This window comes from Lonchura striata, chromosome 34, assembly GCF_046129695.1.
Source record: "Lonchura striata isolate bLonStr1 chromosome 34, bLonStr1.mat, whole genome shotgun sequence".
Taxonomy (NCBI): domain Eukaryota; kingdom Metazoa; phylum Chordata; class Aves; order Passeriformes; family Estrildidae; genus Lonchura; species Lonchura striata.
Genome location: NC_134636.1, coordinates 2521203 through 2540218, shown reverse-complemented (window position 1 = coordinate 2540218; position 19016 = coordinate 2521203). Strand labels below are relative to the sequence as shown.

The window sequence follows — 19016 nt, the reverse complement described above, 5'->3', positions numbered from 1 at the left end:
TGTGACACCACAGGGCAGATTTTATGACATCACAGAGCAGCTGTATGAAATCCCAGGTGGCCTGTTACATCTCAGAGTGGGCTGTGTGACATCACAGAGGCTGTGTGACATCACAGGAGCTGTGTGATTTCACTGAGGAGGTCACTCTGCCCCAGTTCCCCCCAGAGAAGTCCAACACTGCTCATGCACAGGGGGGTCCCCTGTCCCCCCGGGTCCCCCCGACCCCGTCGCCGCAGCCTCCCCCAGAGGATGTTCCACGAGATCGACCCCAGAGCCCGACACAGGGACGGGGGCTGGGGCTGTGGGGGGTGGGACGGGGGGACACGGACCCCCTGGCAGTGTCCCTGTGTCCCCCTGGGCCAGAGCCTGGGCCACGGCTCCTTCACCCTGTTACCAACGAGGGCTTGAGAGCGCTGAAAAGTCCCCGGCAAGGGAGCAGCAAAAACCAGATCTAATATTAAGCGACAGCACCACAAAGTTCCCTGGCAAGAGTCACTCTGCTCCTGACTGAACACTTCACACTTAAGGAACACCTAGGAAACAAATCAACCACAAATCCAAACAAAATTCAGGCAATCGAACCAGAAATGATCAGGGAACTGTCCCTTTATGCGGCATAGGGACACATAGAACAGTGAGGGCAAGGATAAAAGGAATATGGCCCAAAACTGAACAGAGGTCAAATTTAACAGGACTTATACCTTAACCTTAACTTCTACCTTCAACTTCAAAATTTAGCAAAAGAACAGATATGAACAGCATTTAACATAACTTTTAACCTACGACTTTTCAATTTAACAGAGGAATATCATTTAATACTCTTTAGCTCAGCTTATAACTTATAGCAAAAGAACAACTCTTAGCAGCATTTAACTTAGCTTAGGCTGCATCACTTGACCTCACTTACAGGCCTGACTGGCTCAGCTATCCAGGGCACTCAGAGCCCTCAGAGAGCAGCATTTCTGCCACATTCCCCAGCACAGGCACTCCTGTGTGCACACAGACACAGAGAGTCAGTGCAAGGCACCTGTGAGAAATTCCCCTGAGGGCAGGGAAATGCTCCCTGAGGATGCTTTGGCATCTCCCCAGCAGGGAAGGGTTGAGCCTGGAGGAGTGGGGGGATCGGCCCAGGCTCCCTCCTTGTTCGGGATCCCCGAGTGCAGCAAACGGGAGAGTTCCCGGCTCGGAGAGGCCCCACTCAGAGGGAGTCGCTGGCCCAGGAGAGCTCCAAGGGCTCCTTTTGGAGCGCTGTTTGTAGGGCCCCAAGAGAGGGGCTGCAGTCCCAGCCATGTTTCATCCTGGCCGCACTTGGCATCAGCAGCTTTCTTTGGCAGGGTGAGAACAGGGATGTTGTGCCACCAAGGGAACACAAACAGTTCCCAGGGCTGCTCCTAAAGTAACCAGGAGCTGGCTGGGCAGCAGCAGTGCCTGGAGCAGAGCGTGTTTGTGAGGAGCTCCAGAGGAGCTGAGCCCAGGGGCTGCTGGCCAAGGCCGAGGCCCAGTGAGGATTTCTCAGCTGGCAGGGCGGCCTGAGAAGGGGAGGAGGGAATGCACCAGCACAGGAACCATGGAACCAAGGGAGCATTGTGATATTGTGGGGCCTGTGAGACCTAGGGACCATTGTGACACTGTGGGGCACCATGGAACCATGGAACCATTGTGACACTGTGGGACCTGTGACACCAAGGGGCCATTGTGACACTGTGGGACCTGTGACACCAAGGGGCCATTGTGACACTGTGGGGCACCATGGGACAATGGACACCATTGTGACACTTGGGGGACAGATTGGATCATGGAGACCATTGGGATACTATGATGCCCAATGGAATCAGCAAAGCATTGTGGCACTGTGAGGCCTCATGGAACCAGTGAGACCATTGTGACCCTGGGGTCCCCACAGAACCAAGAAGACCATTGTGACACTGTGGGGCCTTGTGTCATCAGTGGTCCATTGTGACACTGTGGAGCCAAAGGAGACCATTGTGACACTGCAAACCCCCATGGTCCAAAGGTCCATTGTGACATTGTGGGTTTCATGGAACAGAGGACTCATGTGTCATTGTGGGGCCTGGGGAACCATGGAAACCATTGGGACACTCCATGACCTCATGGAATCGTTGGAACCATTGTGAAACTAGGAGGTCTCATGGAACCCAGGGGCTATTGTGACACTGTGGGACCCCATTGAACCAAGGGTCCATTGTGATACTGTATGTCTTCTTGTAATTAAAGAGCAATTCTGACACTGTGGGGCCCCATGCAACCAAAGGAACACAGAACAGGTCTGGCTGGTTTGGCCTCCCTGGACTACCTGACTGGTCCAGCTGACCTTGGCATGTTAAAGGTCTCTTCTCCTCTGCTACTGGGGCTCACTGGGACAGAAAACACTGGGGCTCCCTGCTTTCCTTCCAATGGAAAAGAACTGTCCTTCTCCTCCAAGTGCCCATGGCCAGAATTGGGATTTTACGTCCAAATGTCCTTTTATCCAGGGATTTTTCCCATAGGAATATTGCCAGGACAAGTCTGGTTGACAGTGGTTTCATGAGGGTCACCTCTCATCTGTGCCCAAAACACTGGGGAAGGCTCCATGCTTTCCTTCCTATGGGAAAGAATTGTCCTGTTGTGTGTTTTTCTTTAGTTTGATATTTGTTCTGTGTATGTTCAACCTCCCCCACTAGTCTCCTCCCTTGCCCAGTTGTCAATCTTCCCAAGCTCTTCCCTACCCCCATCCTCTCCAAGTTGTCAATCCTCCCTTTTCCCTGCCCCTTTCCCCAGAGCATTCCCTGTCACTCCTCCTAGCCTCCTCCCCTGCTTCCAGAGCATTCCCTGTCTATTTAGTGAGGCTCAGCACCCTTTTGGTTACTTTGTGTTACTCCTCTCCCCTGTTTCCCCTGATAGGTTTGTGCTCTGTTAGTTCCTCCTTAGACTCTTCCCCAGGCGTACCCTCAGTGGTTGGTGTTCCTATACCCCGCCTCTTGAGTTCTGGTATAAAACCTTTGCTCGCCCTCCCCAGAGGGTCTTGGGGCTCACTGAATAAAACCATCCTGTTCACCCCCAAGTCCCGTGTCGCCTCCCCATGCCAAGTGGGACTGCAGAGCTTCACAGGGGGAGCAGCGGCCCGTTCTCTTCCCTCTCACCCCCCAGCACTCCACTGCTCGGGGTATCGCGGCGAGAGAGGCTGCCCACATTACAACACTGTCCTGCTTCTCCAAGTGCCCATGGCCAAAATTGGGATTCTGTCTCCAAAATTCCCTATATCCAGAGGCTGCCTGCAGACAATCTGCCATTCCTGACAAGTCTGGCCGACCTTGGCTTTGTGAGGCTCTCATCTGCCTTCCAAACACTGGGGCTCTGTGCTTTCCTTCCTATGGAACAGAACTCTTCTTATCCAGGTGCCTATGTCCAGAATTGGGATTACACCTCCAACATTGCCTGGTGTGAAAGACTGGAGGAGATTGTTGGCTGGGAACATTTTGTGTGTGGGGGAGGAAGGGGCAGGTCCAGCCCTGCCCGGCCCTGGAACCCCAATCCCCCCAGAGCCTCTATCCCAGCCCAGCAGTGTCTGCCAGTCCCTGGCACAGCACAGGCAATGCTCCACAGCCACCTCTGGAGCTCCCAGCCCAGCTCCTGAGTGACCAAATGACCCCAAGTCCTCCCTGGGGCTGGGGCAGCAGTACTCAGAGGCACCAGCGGCTCCAGCTGGGAAATGGAGTGTGGGATGGGGCTGTGAAAGCCCTGCCTGGGCTGTGCCAAGCAGGACACACAAGCCCTGACCCTCATCCCCCAAGCAACTCTCTCAAGGAGACATTTAAAAGGAATTACAATAATTTGTGTACTCTGAGTTAGATTCACTAGAGAAATAGTGCCCCAAAGCTCATTAACATTCAGAATACTTGAACAAGTCAAGCCTCTGGGAATAATTTGATTTAAGTTTTAAGTCCTCATGCAGTTGGAATAGATATGAAAATCAAGACCCTTGATGGCTGACAATCCATCAGACTCTGTCCCTACCCCCACCCCACCATTTCCCCCATCCAAGCCCTGGCACTCAGAGCAGCCTTGTGCAAATCTGAGCTCCCTCCAGCCCAGGCTGCACCTGCAGGTTTCAGCTCCTTGGCTCCAACCCCCACCTGCTTTCCTTGGAGTAAGAGCTGCCTGAAGACACAGAGGGATGTTCAATTCTTGTCAGCCAACAAAGCCAAGGGAAGACACAGCTCCATCAGATGCAGAAGTCATTCCTCTGCTGGCTATTAAATCCACTTTGCACAGTAGCCAGTCTCAGAGCAATGGAAAACACTTTCTGTACCCAGCACAGATCCCAAGGTCCCCCCAAACCCTCCCTGCCCCGATTCTGCCCAGATTTGCTCTTTCCACACACGAGTCATGTGCTGAAGTCAGGAGCTCCCTCCATGCCCAAAGGGAGGAAAAAAGAGAAAGTGGATGAAGAGCTCTCCTGTGCAGAGCCAAGGTCCAAGTGCCCCTGCAGTGGAAACCACAACTCATCAGGTTTGTGTCCTTTGGGCTCAGGGATGGTGACACTCAGAGGCACAGAAAGGTTTCTTGCCAACAAACAGGAGTTGAACATTTGAACAATTTAATAACCATCACAGATTTCCTTTTTCTTCGAACTGTTTAAACCTGCTCTGGACTGAAAACCCAGAAAAACACTGGCAGCTCAGACCTGTGGCCCACCGAGGTCTGGGACCCTGCATTCCAGTGCCAGAGGGACTGAGAAGAGACCGAGTGATCCAACTACAACCCACAAAAAGGACTTTCTGAATTGCCACCTCTTCAGAACTCTGAGGGGGTTTATTTCATATTATTCATGCTTGTGAATACTATACTTGTTAAATAAACTGGTTTTTTCCACTTTTCTCCAGGGAAGTCTTCTCCTGAATTAGTAGGGAGAAGGGCCGCTTGAACTTGATTTGTAGACGGACTCCTTTTGGAGGTTTCCTCACAAAATTTGCCCTAAACAGTCACAATTGTGCCACTTCACCAGTGGCACAACTCCCCAGCCCCCCAGGAAAAGAAAGGACATGTCAAGTTCTCCAAACACTTGGCCTGCTTTGCTGCAAAAGTTGTGCTGCATACACAGTGCAGTGTGGAAAGCCAAGAGAAGCTGCAGCAGGTGGCAAATCTTGGGACAGAAGCTCGACCTGGTTCTCCATGAGAGGTTCTTGTCAAGAGCAGACAGGAGAAGATTCCTGGAGAAGTGGAACAGCTTTGCAGAAGTGCAATGAAAATGAAAGAAAGTATCTAAGATGTTTTCCTCTTTATTTCTATGCTCTCCTTTTCCATGTTGCACGACTTCTCCATGCCATGAATTCCAAATGGATCTCACCTCTAAGATGGGTCACTTAGCAATGTAAAATACCATGAGCTACACGCAGTTTGCCTTCCCCTGTTTTTACTGGAAAGCAACGCTGGAGACATCAGTGCAGTGCTTGGGTCAGGTAGGAATCCTACAGCAAGGGAATGTGCCCCAAGGGTGTTTGAGCCTCGGCAAGGACAATGCACAGCAGCGACACAGCAGAGGGGATTCCTCTGCCAGTGTGCAGGAGTCAGGACTCTGGATCTGGGCTCCACACTGCAAAGTTCCCGTGTCTGGACAGACGAAGGGGCTGTCCCCGGGGCGCGCGGGGCTCGGCCGTGGGGCTCGTGGGGCGAGCGGGGAACGGACACGCGGACAAACGGCCTCGGTGCTTCAGTTGCAGAGGCAGCAGCGGCGGCGGCGGCAGCAGCGGCGGCAGCAGCGGCAGCAAAAGCAGTTTTTCTCTTCTTTCTCTTTCTCTTCTCCCTCTCCCGCTGTCGGACACCTTCCCCTCGGTGTCCTTCCCCGGTGTCCCTCTCCTCTCCCCGCCTCCTTCTCCCCATGCCGGGCCGGGCCATGCCCCCGGCCCGCCCCCGGCCCCGGGCGGGGCTGCCCCGTCCCCGGCCCCGCCCGCCCCGCCGCGGTCTCGCCTCCGCCCGGCTCTGGCCGTGCTGGCGGTGGCGCTGCCGGGCGGGCATCAGTGCCTGGGGCTGGGCCGGCATCGCCGCCCTTTGGCTCCGCCTGGCCCGAGCCCGGCCCCGGCCCCGCCGCAGGGTCCGGCCCCGGCGCCGGCGCCTCCCGGGCCCCGCGGAGGACACACGCGGCACGGCCGCTCCCGCCGCCCCCGCTGCGGCTTCCCCGGCCCGAGCTCCGCCGCTCGGCAGCGCGGCCGCCGGCCCCGAGCCTCCCGTGTCCCGTTGCCGAGACCGAAGGCCTGGGGATGGCCGGCCCGAGGCGCTCGGGGGGCGCTCGGGGGCCGCTCCTGGCCCCGGGCCGAGCGCTGACAGCCGCGTCCCGCCCGCAGGGAAGGCGCAGGAGGCCCTGCAGGAGCGGTACCGAGTGGGTTCGCTGCTGGGGCGCGGCGGCTTCGGCAGAGTGTTCGCAGCCACGCGGCTCTCGGACGGCGCCCCGGTGAGCGGCGGGGCCGGCGGCGGGCATGGAGGAGGAGGAGGAGGAGGATAGGGAAGGAAGAGAAGGAGAAGGAAGGAGGAGGCGGAGGCGAAGGAAGCAGGAGGATGGGGCTCGGCAGGGCGGGCGGCCAGCTCAGCCCGCTGCTGCCTTTGGCTTGCAGGTGGCCATCAAAAGGGTGCCACGGAACCGCGTCCGGCGCTGGGGCGAGCTGGTGAGTGAGCGGGGCCAGCGGGAACAGCTGGGCCGTGCCGGGCGGGGATGAGGCGAGGCCCGGCATGGGGGAAGCCACCAGGACGCCTCGATGGGGAGCGGGCGTGGGGCCAGCGCAGGGCGCAGAGCATCCCGGGCTGGCTGAGGGGTTCCCCTGCCCTGGCACGACATCAGTCCCACTGGTGGCACCGTGGTCCTCCCGCAGCCCGACGGCACCAGCGCACCCCTGGAGATCGTCCTGCTGGACAAGGTGTCCACCGGCTTCCCTGGTGTGGTCCAGCTGCTGGAGTGGTTTGAGCTCCCCAACAGCATCGTGATGGTGCTGGAGCGGCCGGAGCGGTCTCAGGACCTCCTGCATTTCATTCGGGCACGGAGGTTCCTGTCTGAAGAGGTGGCACGGGAGCTGTTCCGCCAGGTGCTGGAGGCCGTGCGGCACTGCACCAGCCGCGGGGTCCTGCACCGTGATATAAAACCAGAGAACATCCTGGTTGACCTGGCCACTGGCCAGGCAAAATTGATCGACTTTGGCTGTGGCACCTACCTGCAGGACACAGCCTACACTGACTTTGCAGGTGAGCCCGGGCAGGGGTGTGCTCCTGGTCCCACCATCTCATGGCCCAACATCTCACAGGCCAAGCTGGGTGTGGCAGTGGGGATTATCCCTTTTGCTGCCAGTCAGAGTACTGAGTCTTTACCTGAGCTGCTTTTGAGTGGGGCTGGGTGGGGAGGCATCTTCCAGCCCTGCTGGCAGCCTTCACCCAGCACTCTGCCTGGGGCTGGGGTTGGAGCAGCAGCAGCCAGACTGACAAAAGCACCCGTGGGTGGGGGTAGCAGAGGAGGGGGCCAGGACCAGTGCACCAGCCAGTTTGGTGTGCAGGTGAGAGGAAGGGCTTGGACTGCTCCACTCACCTTGTTTCCATAATATTTTATGAAAACATAAAATATTGCCTTCATAATATCTTTGGGGCACTGCAGGCAGGGAGGATAAGGACCTGTTTTTTCCCCCACCCCTGAGTGGGTTTTTGCTTTACATGTCATGGTCAGGCCTTGCTGGGGCTTCTGCTGCCCTCTTCCAAAACCAGTGGCTTCTTGTCCAGCCCTGAGTTTGTACACAATCCCAGGTGCTGGCGAGAGTGCAGCAGTCACCTCGTGTGTCACTGGGGCAGCCCATGCACGCCCAGGGATGCTGGGGCCAAGCTCTGGAAGCAGCAGCATCCCCCTGATGAACTCCATTTGTATTCCACAGGAACACTGTAATACAGCCCCCCAGAATGGACCCGCTTGGGTTGGTACCATGGCGAGGCAGCAACGATCTGGTCCCTGGGCATCCTGCTGCACCAGATGGTCTGTGGGCAGCACCCTTTCAGGAGGGGCCGGAAGATCAGCTGGGACCATCAGCTCTCGCTGCCACAGCGGCTCTCTCCAGGTGGATCCTCATCTCTGGCCACGGGGGAATACCAGTTCTGGGAGACAGCAGCGGGCTCGTGAGCATCTCGCTCTGGCAGCCGCTGAGGAGGTGGCACATGTCCTGCTCTCCTGCTCTCCTCCACAACAGGGAATTGATGGGAAAGTTAAGCCCAGCTGGGAGCACAGAAGCAGCATGGCCTGGGCATGGGAAGAGTGGGGCAAAGCAGACAGGAGCCTTCTCTAGCTGACTGGTGGTTTCTGTTTTTTCTGCCCAGCGTGCCAAGAACTTATCAGGTGGTGTTTATCCATGCACTTCTTGGACAGACCTTCCTTAGAAGACCTGTTCTGTGAACCTTGGATACAGGATAGTCACCTGTCATAGATGAAGGGAGAGAGCCTCATGCACACTTTGCTGCAGGGCCCTGGTAAGTTACAGCTCCACACATGCCCTGGCAATCAGAAGCAAGGAAACCCAGACTTTTTTCCCTGCCTGTATCAATGCACTGGGGTTGTTTGGTGGGAACACGCAGCCCTTGTGCTGGAGCTGAGCAGCTCTGCCCAGCACTGGTGGCTGCCATCCAAGGTGGTTTTGCTTGTCCCAGTTGCCTGACAGCTGGGGCCCTGGGCAGAGCCCTGACAGCCTGGTCTTGACCCCCAGGGAAGGAGAAGGAGCCCCTGGAGAAGCTGTACCAGGTGGGGCTGCTGGAGACAGCAAGGACAACATCAAGGATGACAACCTCTTCCTCAACTTGGACACTGGCAGCTGAAGATGATGAACTTTTGGCACCTTCTCCAAAGCCAGGCTCCACAGCGGATTTGCAGATGAGTCCACAGCCGGGGAAATGCTCCCAGATTTGGGCATTGCTCAGACTGGCTGGGAACAAAAGGTTCCCCCTGTGCTGGGGCAGAAGCAACTTCAGTCGGCTGCCCAGCTGGTTTTTGGCAGGGCTGGGGGCATGGGTTGTGGTGGATACAAAATGGGAGTTTGCTCCTGGCCCTGCTAACAGCCCCCACCACCCAGCATGGACTGGGCTGAGGCTGGGGCTGGGGCAGCCAGCCCGACACAAACAAACCCCCATGGTGGGAGCAGAGGTGGGACTCCAGAACCTGTGCAGGGGCTGCTTTGCTTTGCAGGCAAGGAATGGCTTGGGCTGCTCCACATCCCTTGTTTACTTTGGGATCACTGTTATTTTGGGAGGCAGTGCAGGAGGGAAGAAAGAAAGTGTGGGCTTCTCTCCCCCATGGGTGGGATTTTCCCTAGCATGTGGGGGTTGGGCCTTCCTCAGACCCCTGACAGAGATAAGAGTTTTTTTCTTGCTTCCCCTTGTCTCTAATCACTTTTCAACAATTTGTTGTTTGTTTTTCTCGAGGAAGCGTTCATTGTAAGGTCCAGTTGGGATTGGGAAGTGCTTGGGAGCAGCTGCAGCGTGGATGGGCCGTGCCCTTGGAGAAGGCTGAGGACATCATTTGGGACCAGCTTTTCTCCCAGCGGAGGATGGCGAGAGGTGAGTCCCGGCCTGCTTGGCATGGTGGGATCAGAGCTTTTGGGAGATGGCAACAAGCACAAGGAGTCTCCTGCTCTGGGCAGCTGCTGAGGGCTGGGTGTGCTGTGGCTGGCTGCAGGCTGGGAATGTCCTGCCCTCCTGCTCTGCTCCCAAAGGCAGCAGTGATGGGCAGCTCCTGGCACGGCTCTGGGCACAGCCAGCATGGCCTGGGCTCTGTGGGCAGCTGGGACAAGGGGACAGGAGCCTTCAGCTGACGGGTGGTTTCTGGTTTCTCTCCTTGCAGCCGGGCTCTGCGGGTGCTGAGGCTGCTCTGGGCTCTGCCAGGCCTCTGCTGGGCTCTGCCCTGGGCACAGCTGGGCTGGCTCTGCCCTCACATTGCTCTGACAGCTTTGCATCAGACGAGCCCGTTTGAGCACAGTGCCTGAGCTTTCTCCTTTGGCAGGTGAGTGAGACTCTCCTGCAGGCCAGGAGATTGCAGCTGGGGTCACACATTCAATTGGCAAGGACCCAGACTCTCCACCGTCCCAGCTGAACCCCTGAATCTCCGCAGGAATGCCTGGATCTCCACTATTCATTCTTCATTGCTTTTTGGCTGGAATTGTGCAGTTGCACTCTCTTCCTCCTCTAGAAGTGCCATGAGTGGCCAAAGCTGGCAAGTGAGCCGTGTTCCTGAGGCAGTGCAGTCTGGAGCTGATGGATGGAGAGTTGCCCTTCCCACTTCCAAACCAGAGCAAAAGGCCGTAAGTGGGATTTTTCATCCGTAAGAAACCCCTGACAATTTCAGAGGGAATGTGCAGCTCATTCCCAGAGTGAGAAGGAAGGTCATCTTCTAAAGGATTTGGGGTTTGACAGAGTTTAGATTCCCAGTCCTGTCTGGAGTTGGAAGGGCCCCAATCAATTTCCTATTGCTTTGACCACAATTTAAAATAACAATGTTGGAAACAAGCCCCAAAAACTTTAAAAAAGGCTGCTGAGGTCAGTAAGATGGATCCATGCCATCACACATTTACAATGTAAATAACTCTCTTTTTACAATGTAAATAGTTCTCTTTTTAAAAAGATCATTAACCTCTTAATGCAAAGTTACAGAAGTTGTTTCACTAACACTTGGATTTTATTTGTATCTTTTACAATTCATCTAATTGTTTTTTTCTTTTTCCTATTTTTTCTCCAAATAGAGGTCCTGGCCCTCTTCCAGCCAAAGGGGAAAGGGCCCCACCAAGCCTTGTTACCCACAGACAACATGGTAAAACTGAACACTAAAGGACCTTGTGGGCATTATTCTGGAATTAAAAAGGTGCCAGCTCCATGGACAACAGAATTATTGTTCCTAACTTGAATGAGATTGGGCTAAAAGAATGAAGAACGGTGTCACTACAGTACTACAGATGTCTGTAATTTGTACCTTGATAGTCAGCCAGAACCTTTGTTTGCCAAAACACCTCCAGAGTTTCTCCAAGGGATCAGTCATCAAAAATGTTTTGAAAATGTAAAGACCAAGGTAGCCAAAGCACTCAGTGTCACTAATTGCTGGGTATGTTCTCAGCTGAAGCTGGGAGGAATGGGGTTCCCTTGGAGGGCTCACCCTGTGGGGTGGCCAGAACTCTGTCAATGGGCTCTGCCTTGTAACAGAGTCAGTGAAGGGACAGTTACAGAAAACTCTGCTGTGGGACACAGGAATACAATGATCAGTGAGACAGGATTCACTCAGATTTCCCGTCAGGAGAAACCCAACCCTGTTATAGTTCTAGAGGCTACAGTGTCAGAAGATTTCTGTGCTTTAGCATCACTGCCAATGTCAGTAGAACTTGGGGTGCTGCAGCTGGTCAGTGTCAGTGTCACACCACTCCCAGCTGCAGGGCCACCATTCAGGCTCCTTCAGCAACAAGCACAGAGAAGACTTAGGGCCCAGAGAACATTTTCCACCCAAAGAGTGCCTTGGGTTTCAGAAAGCAAAAGATTCTGGTTCACCCTGCGCCCCATGTGCACTGCCCTGTCCCGTGGAGTTGACATGAATGAGCTGAATGGATTATTAGAAGAGGTAGCAAATGGTACTGTTAAAATGTCCAATAGCACATCCTATGAGCTCCAACAAACACAAATGTGGACTTCAGAGAACCGCATGGCCTTGGATTATCTTCTTGCTGGCCAAGGAGGAACCTGGGCTATCAGGGGACAGGGATGTTGCACTGCTAGCAGTGATGGGTTTGAAGGCCAACAGTCAGGAATCACCTTGGCAGAAAGAGCAGTAGAAGAGTGGCAGAACGAAGAAAATTCTTCCGGGTGGGATTGCCTTCATGGCTGCCAAATTGGAGGTTGCTGTGAAATGCATTCATGGCAGGGCCTGTCATCATTGCAGTGTGTGCACTTGGTGAGTTGCTGGGACACTTTGTGCTGGGAAGTGGAGTATTGAGACCTTCCTTAAAAGAGACAGTATCAAGAAAAGAGAGGCATTTGGTAAATAAGAGAGAATAGCAACAATTTAGGCATGTTTTAAAAGGAACGTGAATAGTTCTGAGTAATGAACTTAAACTGCACTTAATTGTAGAACAAGAGAAGATGCCTTTATGCCTAATACCTAAATCTAAGCTGTGTTACTGAAAGAATTGTTACGAAGGTTGTAGTTGATTGTAGGTCTCAGGACCAATCAAAGTACCAAGGCCTGAACAGGTTGTGATCAAGGCCTGAACAGGCCCTGAGGCAAAGCTCACCTCTAGATGAACCTTCCAAGCAAATGTTGTATTTGTATCCACTCATTTAAGAAGCATGATTAACAACATGATCAATGTATGTGTTCCTTGATAAAACATGGATTTATCTTTCTGTATTTAGAAACAGACAAGGCCCCATCTGGCCTTGTTTGGGGGTGAAGGATCAAAGTCAACTCCCTTGGTTCCTCCTTCAGCCCTGGCCAGGCTTTGGGAGAAAGCAGTCAGGAGAATGAAAGCAGATGTTCTCACACTAGCAGTGATGTCAGCTTGTTTGTTAAACATTGTAAAAGCTGTGTCCTCTCACAGCTTTGGGGTTGGAGCTTCATTGGCTGCAGAGGTGGAGGCACCTGCAGGAATTCCCAGTGTCTGGGAGTGGCTCTCCAGTCCTTGGCTTCCCCCAGCTGATGTGTGGCTGTGGATGATGGTAAAGCCTGAGGCTAACTGGTGATGGATCTTTCCTTAATCACTCAAGGCAATCTCTGGTAACAATGACTGGATGCATTGCTGAGCTTTTTTGTAATGCTTTGCTAATGATGATGTGCTTTGCTGAGCTTATCCTTTTGTAATTCTTTGCAGCTGTGCATGATATAAATGACACAATTCCTTCAGTTGGTGTCTGTGTCTTTGGTGCTGACCCTGCCCACTGGTGAAACAGGGCCCCCTCCAGCCTAAGTGTTACCTGGGAAGAGAAAAGCCATCACTCCAAATGTCCCCCCTTCCTCCTTGTTCCCCCCACTTTATACCCTGAGCGTGATGCCCTATGGTCTGGGGTATCCCCGGGGTCAGTGGGGGCCACCTGTCCTGGCTGTGTCCCCTCCCAAGCTCTCCCACAGCCCCAGCCCCTCTCCAGCGTGGCCAGAGGAGGGGCAGGCCAGGCTTTGGCTCAGTGGGAGCTGAGCAAGAGCAAAAGCATCTCTGTGTGCCCAGCCCTGTGCTCAGCACCCGGCCCAGCAGCGTCTCAGTGCCAGGGTCTGTGCCATCAGTCCCTGCCAGGGGTTTCCATGGCACCTGCCAGGCCAGGTGACCCAGGTGTGGTGTCCCAGTGAGGGCTGCCATGCAAACAGTGCCCAGCACTGCCCCTTTCTGTCTGCCTGACCCGGCCTTGGCCCTGGCCCTGGTGTTTGCTGCTGGTTCCGCGGCGCCTGACCGGCCCGCGCGGCACAGGGCAGGCGGCCACGGCACAAACCCACAGCAAGGGCTCCCCTCTGGCTCTGGGCAGTGACAGCAGCCCTGAGCAATGGGCTGGCGCAGTGGGCTCGGTGCAGTGTCCATGGCAGCAGTCCCTTGCAATGGCCAGTGCAGGTTGGGATGATGATCCACCCTCACAGCCGGACCAGGGCAGGTGTGCGGTGCCCTTCCCCACAGCCTGTCTGCACAGAAGCACTTCCAGGGCTCTCTGCATTTCCCTTCCCTCACTCCTGAATCACTCACACACCTCCCAAGGACCCACTGGGAGCTTTGAGCTGCAAGGAGTGCAAAGCTGGTTTGTCCTTCAGGAGTTGCTCTCATTCTGCCCTGAGCCAACTCTGGATTTGTGTTCATTGCAGAACTTCCTGTGTGACTACAGCATTCCTTGCAGGGCTCTGCCTTGGGGAAGGGGAACCTCCTTGAGGTACCTAGGGCTTGCACACACACGAGGAGTGTGTCTGTTTTAAATGGGGAAGCTTAGGAATTTTAGATTGCTTCAAAAAGTAAAAGAAGAACACCCCTCTTTGCCTGAGTGCAGCCATTTCTCCAAGCACAGCAGGTCCCAGGTGACTGAGCAGAGACAGGACAGGCTTGGGCTATGTGGAGCAAGGTTGTCCACACTGCCTCAGACCTCAAGGCACAGCTTCTCTGCCTAGGCCAGACATCCTCAGGAGAGTCCCTGGGCCAATATCAGTCGCTAAATCCTGCAGCCACCTCTGTTCTAAATAGAACAATCATAAAATATACTCTTCAAAGAGGAATGTGGATTTTTTGGAAGCTCTTGCAAATAGTTTTCCATCAGTATTGTAGGAAACCTTCCTAATGGACTGCACTAGAGCAGAGGGAAATCAGGGCAGAGCCATGGTTTGTCAGGACTTGCTTGATCCCAGTGAGCCCCGTGGTGCATTTAGAGCTGAGCCCTGGAAGCTCAGGGCCTGAGAGGAGATTGCACCAACCTAACCAGGAGTCAAAGTCCAAGGGAAAACCCAGAGTGTCTCAAAGCATGGATGGGTCCCCTGAGGTCCATCCACAACACAGACCCCTCATGGACTCGTTGGAGGAGAGAATTGGAGGCCAGGATGGCACAAACCTCTCAGAGACTCAGTGTGGGAAGGAAAATGGTAAGTACCTTAAAAGAACTGCAGCGCCTTGAAGCATTATTGAGCCCCATTGAGTGTTGTTACTGACAAAGAATCTCCAGGGACCAATTCCAGCAGATAATTGGAGGCCATGGTTGCACAAAGCTCTCAGGGACTCCAAGGCAAAGCCCAAGTCCTTGGAAGAAGCTGCAGTCCCTGGGAGCATGAAGGAGGGCCCAGGGCCATTGCTGCCCAAGGCTGCCCAGGCCAGGAGTGCAGGGAGGCAAAGGCTCTGTGTGGGCAGCTCAGCTGCTGAGCAGAGCCTGGGCTGGCTGGAGGCAGCAGAAAGGCCAAGGCCTGAGCCCCAGCCCAGGGAAGGCAGATCCTGTCCCTGCCCGCTTGCTCAGGGCTCTGCCGGGAGCACTGGCACATGGAGGGGTGCTGAGGGCAGGACAAGGGATGGCAGTGCCCAGCCTGGCTGGGGCTGTGCCAGGAGGCCCCAGTGCCTCAGGACAAGGTGTCTCCTCCTCACAGCCCTTGGTGGCAAGACGCTGCTGGGCCCCAGGGCACCAAGGCTTGGCTTCTCCTGGGCACTGCCAGCCTTGCCAGGGCCCTTGGCCATGTCCAGCACAGCTTGTCCTGCGCTGTCCCACAGCTCTGCTGTGTCCCTGCAGGCTGCACACTCCCATCTTGCTGCCCCCGGGCCCTGCCCTGCCATATCCAGCCCTGCCCTGCCCCTGCCATGCCCAGGCCATGTCTGCAGTCCCCCCAGCCAATGGGTGGGGGTGGGCAAGTGTTCCCGAGGGCACAGGGAGGGGACAGCTGGGCTGGACTGACCCAAGGGATCGCCCATTCCATGCAATGTCACGGTCAGCAATAAACTGAGGGAAAGGAAGGGGATAGGGCTGGCAGGGAGGGCTGTGGATGTTTTCTACCAAGACATTTCTCACACAAAACACAAAGTACACGTTCTTGATCCTGTCCTGCCAGGAGGTGGCTGGACATTGTCTGCTGATGGGAATCAGCAATAGGGGATTGATTTCATTTGTTGTTTCTTTGCTTCCACCTGTGGCCTTTGCTTTTTGAGGCCCTTGCTGAGGAGGGTGTAGAAGCCCAGAAGATCAGGACCTGGTTTGTGTGTCCCAGACATCGAAAACTGGATGGCTGTGGGACCAACCAAGGATTGGTAAGAACAGCCAAGTCTTCTTGGCAATAACACACTGTGAGGAAGAACAGGCTGTGGCTGCAGAAGGGGCCATGCAGATAAAGGCAGAACTTTTCCAGGACAAACATCCTTGCTCTGGCTCCTGGGATATGCAGGACATGGCCCAAGTGCAGGTATGAGAAGTGAGCATGGACTGTGGGGGGATCAAGACCACCAAATACCCCCAAAGCCTCTGAGCCATTTCCAGAAAGGTTCAGCAGAACAAACTGCACGTGATAAGTCATTTGCACCAAAAGTGAGACACTTATTGCCAGGGCAGGGAAAAGTGATCAGTGAAGAGGTCCTCCCACCAAGCCCAGGCACATTTGTGCCCCAGCACCCTGGACATCCCATTGGCTGGATCAATGCTGGAACCAGGACTGAGGATCTCCTCTCTCTCTAATTTCCTTTCTCTCTGCCCCTCTGATTCACATCTCTGTGTCTCTCCTGTCTGTGTCTCTCTTCCTTTTCACCTTTCCTCTTGTGTCTTTATACAAAACCTACTGACATGCCCTTTTATAGCTCAGGGACTGACATCCCTGTTTCTATGCCAAATGCATAATGAATTAATAAAACTTTATAGGTCTTTGTGGACTCTCTGAGTTTTTTAATTTCTTTCAGCCATGAGCATCTATAAAACTTGGGTGCCTCCTTTGCCTTAAGTTTGGGAGATCACAGAGAGAGAGGGAGAAAGAGGCTTGCTGGGCCCCTGATGGCTGCACACATTTAACCCGCCAGTGTTGTTCTGCTCAGCTTTTCTCTAGCAGGCAGCATTAACCAGATGCAGCTGCGCAAGGGTTTCCAGCAATTTGGCATCATCCACAAAGGACTTGGAAGTGCATTTTGTCCCATGACACAGGGAGTATATGAATATTCCATTGTAGTCAAGGGCTGGTCACTGCGGGATGTCACCAGGGTGTGGCTGCCAGGAGGACTCTGTTCCATGGACAACATTTGACCCTCATTGTTCAGCCAAATTCCCACTCACGCCACGTTCCATTCCTTCAGCCCATCTCTCTCCAATCTGGCTTTGAGGAGACCCAGCAGACCATGTCACAGACCCTGCCAAGTCTGGGCAAACAACATCCCCTTCTTTTCCCTGCCACGTGGGTTCTGCAGTCCCTGCCTTGTGCTGCCAGTCCGTGGAATGGCTGCAGGAGGATTTGCCACATCCCCTTCCCTGCTGAGCCTGACCAGTCTGTGACTGTCCCCATCCCCTCCCTGCCCTGTTTGCAGACTGGTTCTATGTCTGCCCTTCCCAAGTGCCCAGGACCCTCTGGGATGGCTCTGGCCTTTCCAGGGGCTTTGAGAGAGGTCTCACAGTGACACTGCCCAGCCTTCTCAACATTCCTGACACCAAAGCCTCTTCCACATCCCTCAGTTCCAGGTCAGTGCCCAGGGCATGGCACAGCCCTGTCCAGGTCCTCAGGGTGGTTCAGAAGGGAGGCAGCTGTGACTTCTCCCTGCAGACCCACCACTCTAATGTCCCTCTGTGCAGTCTGTGGCTGTCCTGAGCATTTCCCCTGGAGCCTCCCTGCCCTGGATGTTTCTCTCCATGCCGCCCTCAGCACATTGCAGGAAAGAACTTAGGTGGTTTCCCAGAGGATGTTACTCTCTGAGTTGTGAGAAGCGACATTCACTTTTAAGGATTTTAAAGGTTTACTAAAAACTTTAACAAAATACAACAAAGGACTGAATAAGAAAAAAGGACGGTGCGATGCTGGGAGTTGGCAACCCCGGCAGCCATGAGCTTACCTATAAATTGGCTGCTCCCATTTTTGTACCCCTGGGGGGTTGCCTCAGGCAACCCTGGCCCCTGCCAAGGTGTGTCAGTCGACTCTTCTTTGCCGTTCATCCGTGGAGGTTTCTTTCTTGTCACTTGATGGGAGGTGAGGTGTTGTCATGCTGCACTTCCTAGTAACAAGCTCGCCCTTTTCTCAAATGTTTTATGCAAAGCCACAGGTAGACACACCCTCCTTTCCTCATGCCTGGACTACTGAGGCCCTCTCTTGGCAACTGTACGGGCTGGGGAAGATGGACTATGGGGAGAACAGAGGACATCTAAACAACAAATCACAATAACGCAACTATAAGTCAATAAACTTTCCTTAACATACATATAATATTAATCTCTGCATTGCGAGTGCCAACCATTGCATTAGGCATTTCTAACAGAGTGAAGTGGCCTCAAGGCACTGTTTGTGCCACTGGAATTGTGCCACCCCCAAGTGCTGCTGATGGTTGTCATAGTAAAAGGGTTTTAAAATCATGGGGATTTAGGGTTAAAAGGAAAATTAAGCTTAGTAAGCCCTGAAAAAAAAAATACCCTAGGTACATGTAGGCCTTGCACCTTGCTAGAACTGCACCTGTGTTGCTAGTACATGATAAATGATAAAATTTTTAGATATGATGACTGTTCAGTAATTAAATAAAATTACTTTTTAATTGTAGGAATAATCATGAGAAACTGTGGTCAGGGGCCTCAGAAAGATCACGAGAAACTCATGCTTGAATAAAGTCAATGTATACAATAGAACAATATAAGGTTAATCATTAATATGTAAGTTATATAATGATAGAATATAAAATACAGTCAGTTCAAAAGCCATGTGGAGTCAGATTTGGGTCTGTACCCCTGATTCCCAGAGCTCTCAATTAAAAGCACCTGCATATAATCATATCCCATGATTATGTGTGTTCCTGAACGCTAGCACTCTGTTCTGTGGTTCTTATCAAGTCCCCCCTTTTCTTGAGACAAATTTCCATATGGGAACTAGTCTCTTAATACCTATATTTCATTTTGCAGCATAAGAAAACTTTTTTTCCTAACATGTTTTCTAACATGTCTTCTGCACTCTTCGCTGTTTCCCCAATTCCAGTTTGGTCTTATGTATTTGGTGTGCTCTGCAATGCCTGATGGCAACTTCCTCTGGTTTCAGGATACTTTCAAGCGAACCCAAGATTTGTTCTCTGTTTTTGATTGGAGCTTTGATATTTCAAAAGGTCTTTTTCTTTCCAGAAGTCCCATGTGCATGTACCATACCAAAAGCATATTCTGAATAATTTCAAATGAAAACTAATTTTCCTCTACTTGATTCCAAAGCTCAAGTGACTGAAATTATTTCTACTTTCTGGGCTGAAACATCAGAGGGGAGTGCCCCCAAGTCGATTACATCGGGTTGTGGAGTCACTGTGTATCCAGATATTTGGATAGGAAGGTTAGGGGCCTGGTGCTCTGACAGACCAGCTGCTCCTGCTGCCTGC

The 19016-nt window shown here is 53.5% G+C and overlaps 1 protein-coding gene and 1 long non-coding RNA gene across 3 annotated transcripts; both read left to right on the top strand.

The window, feature by feature from the left end:
• The first annotated feature begins 5517 nt into the window (after positions 1–5517).
• LOC144247813 (serine/threonine-protein kinase pim-1-like) lies at positions 5518–8447 on the top strand. Its single transcript, XM_077789469.1, is given in 6 exon segments — positions 5518–5705; positions 6019–6448; positions 6609–6659; positions 6864–7230; positions 7905–8084; positions 8341–8447. Coding segments are annotated over 6 exon segments (1323 nt in total).
• A 1013-nt stretch (positions 8448–9460) lies between these two features.
• On the top strand, positions 9461–11038 carry LOC144247845 (uncharacterized). Of its 2 annotated transcripts, XR_013341334.1 has the most exons (4): positions 9461–9570; positions 9854–10012; positions 10199–10310; positions 10749–11038. It is a non-coding gene; the product is annotated as an uncharacterized LOC144247845 (long non-coding RNA). The 2 variants fall into 2 exon arrangements; XR_013341333.1 differs by lacking the exon at positions 10749–11038 and having other exon boundaries at positions 10199–10385.
• Positions 11039–19016: the final 7978 nt, after the last annotated feature.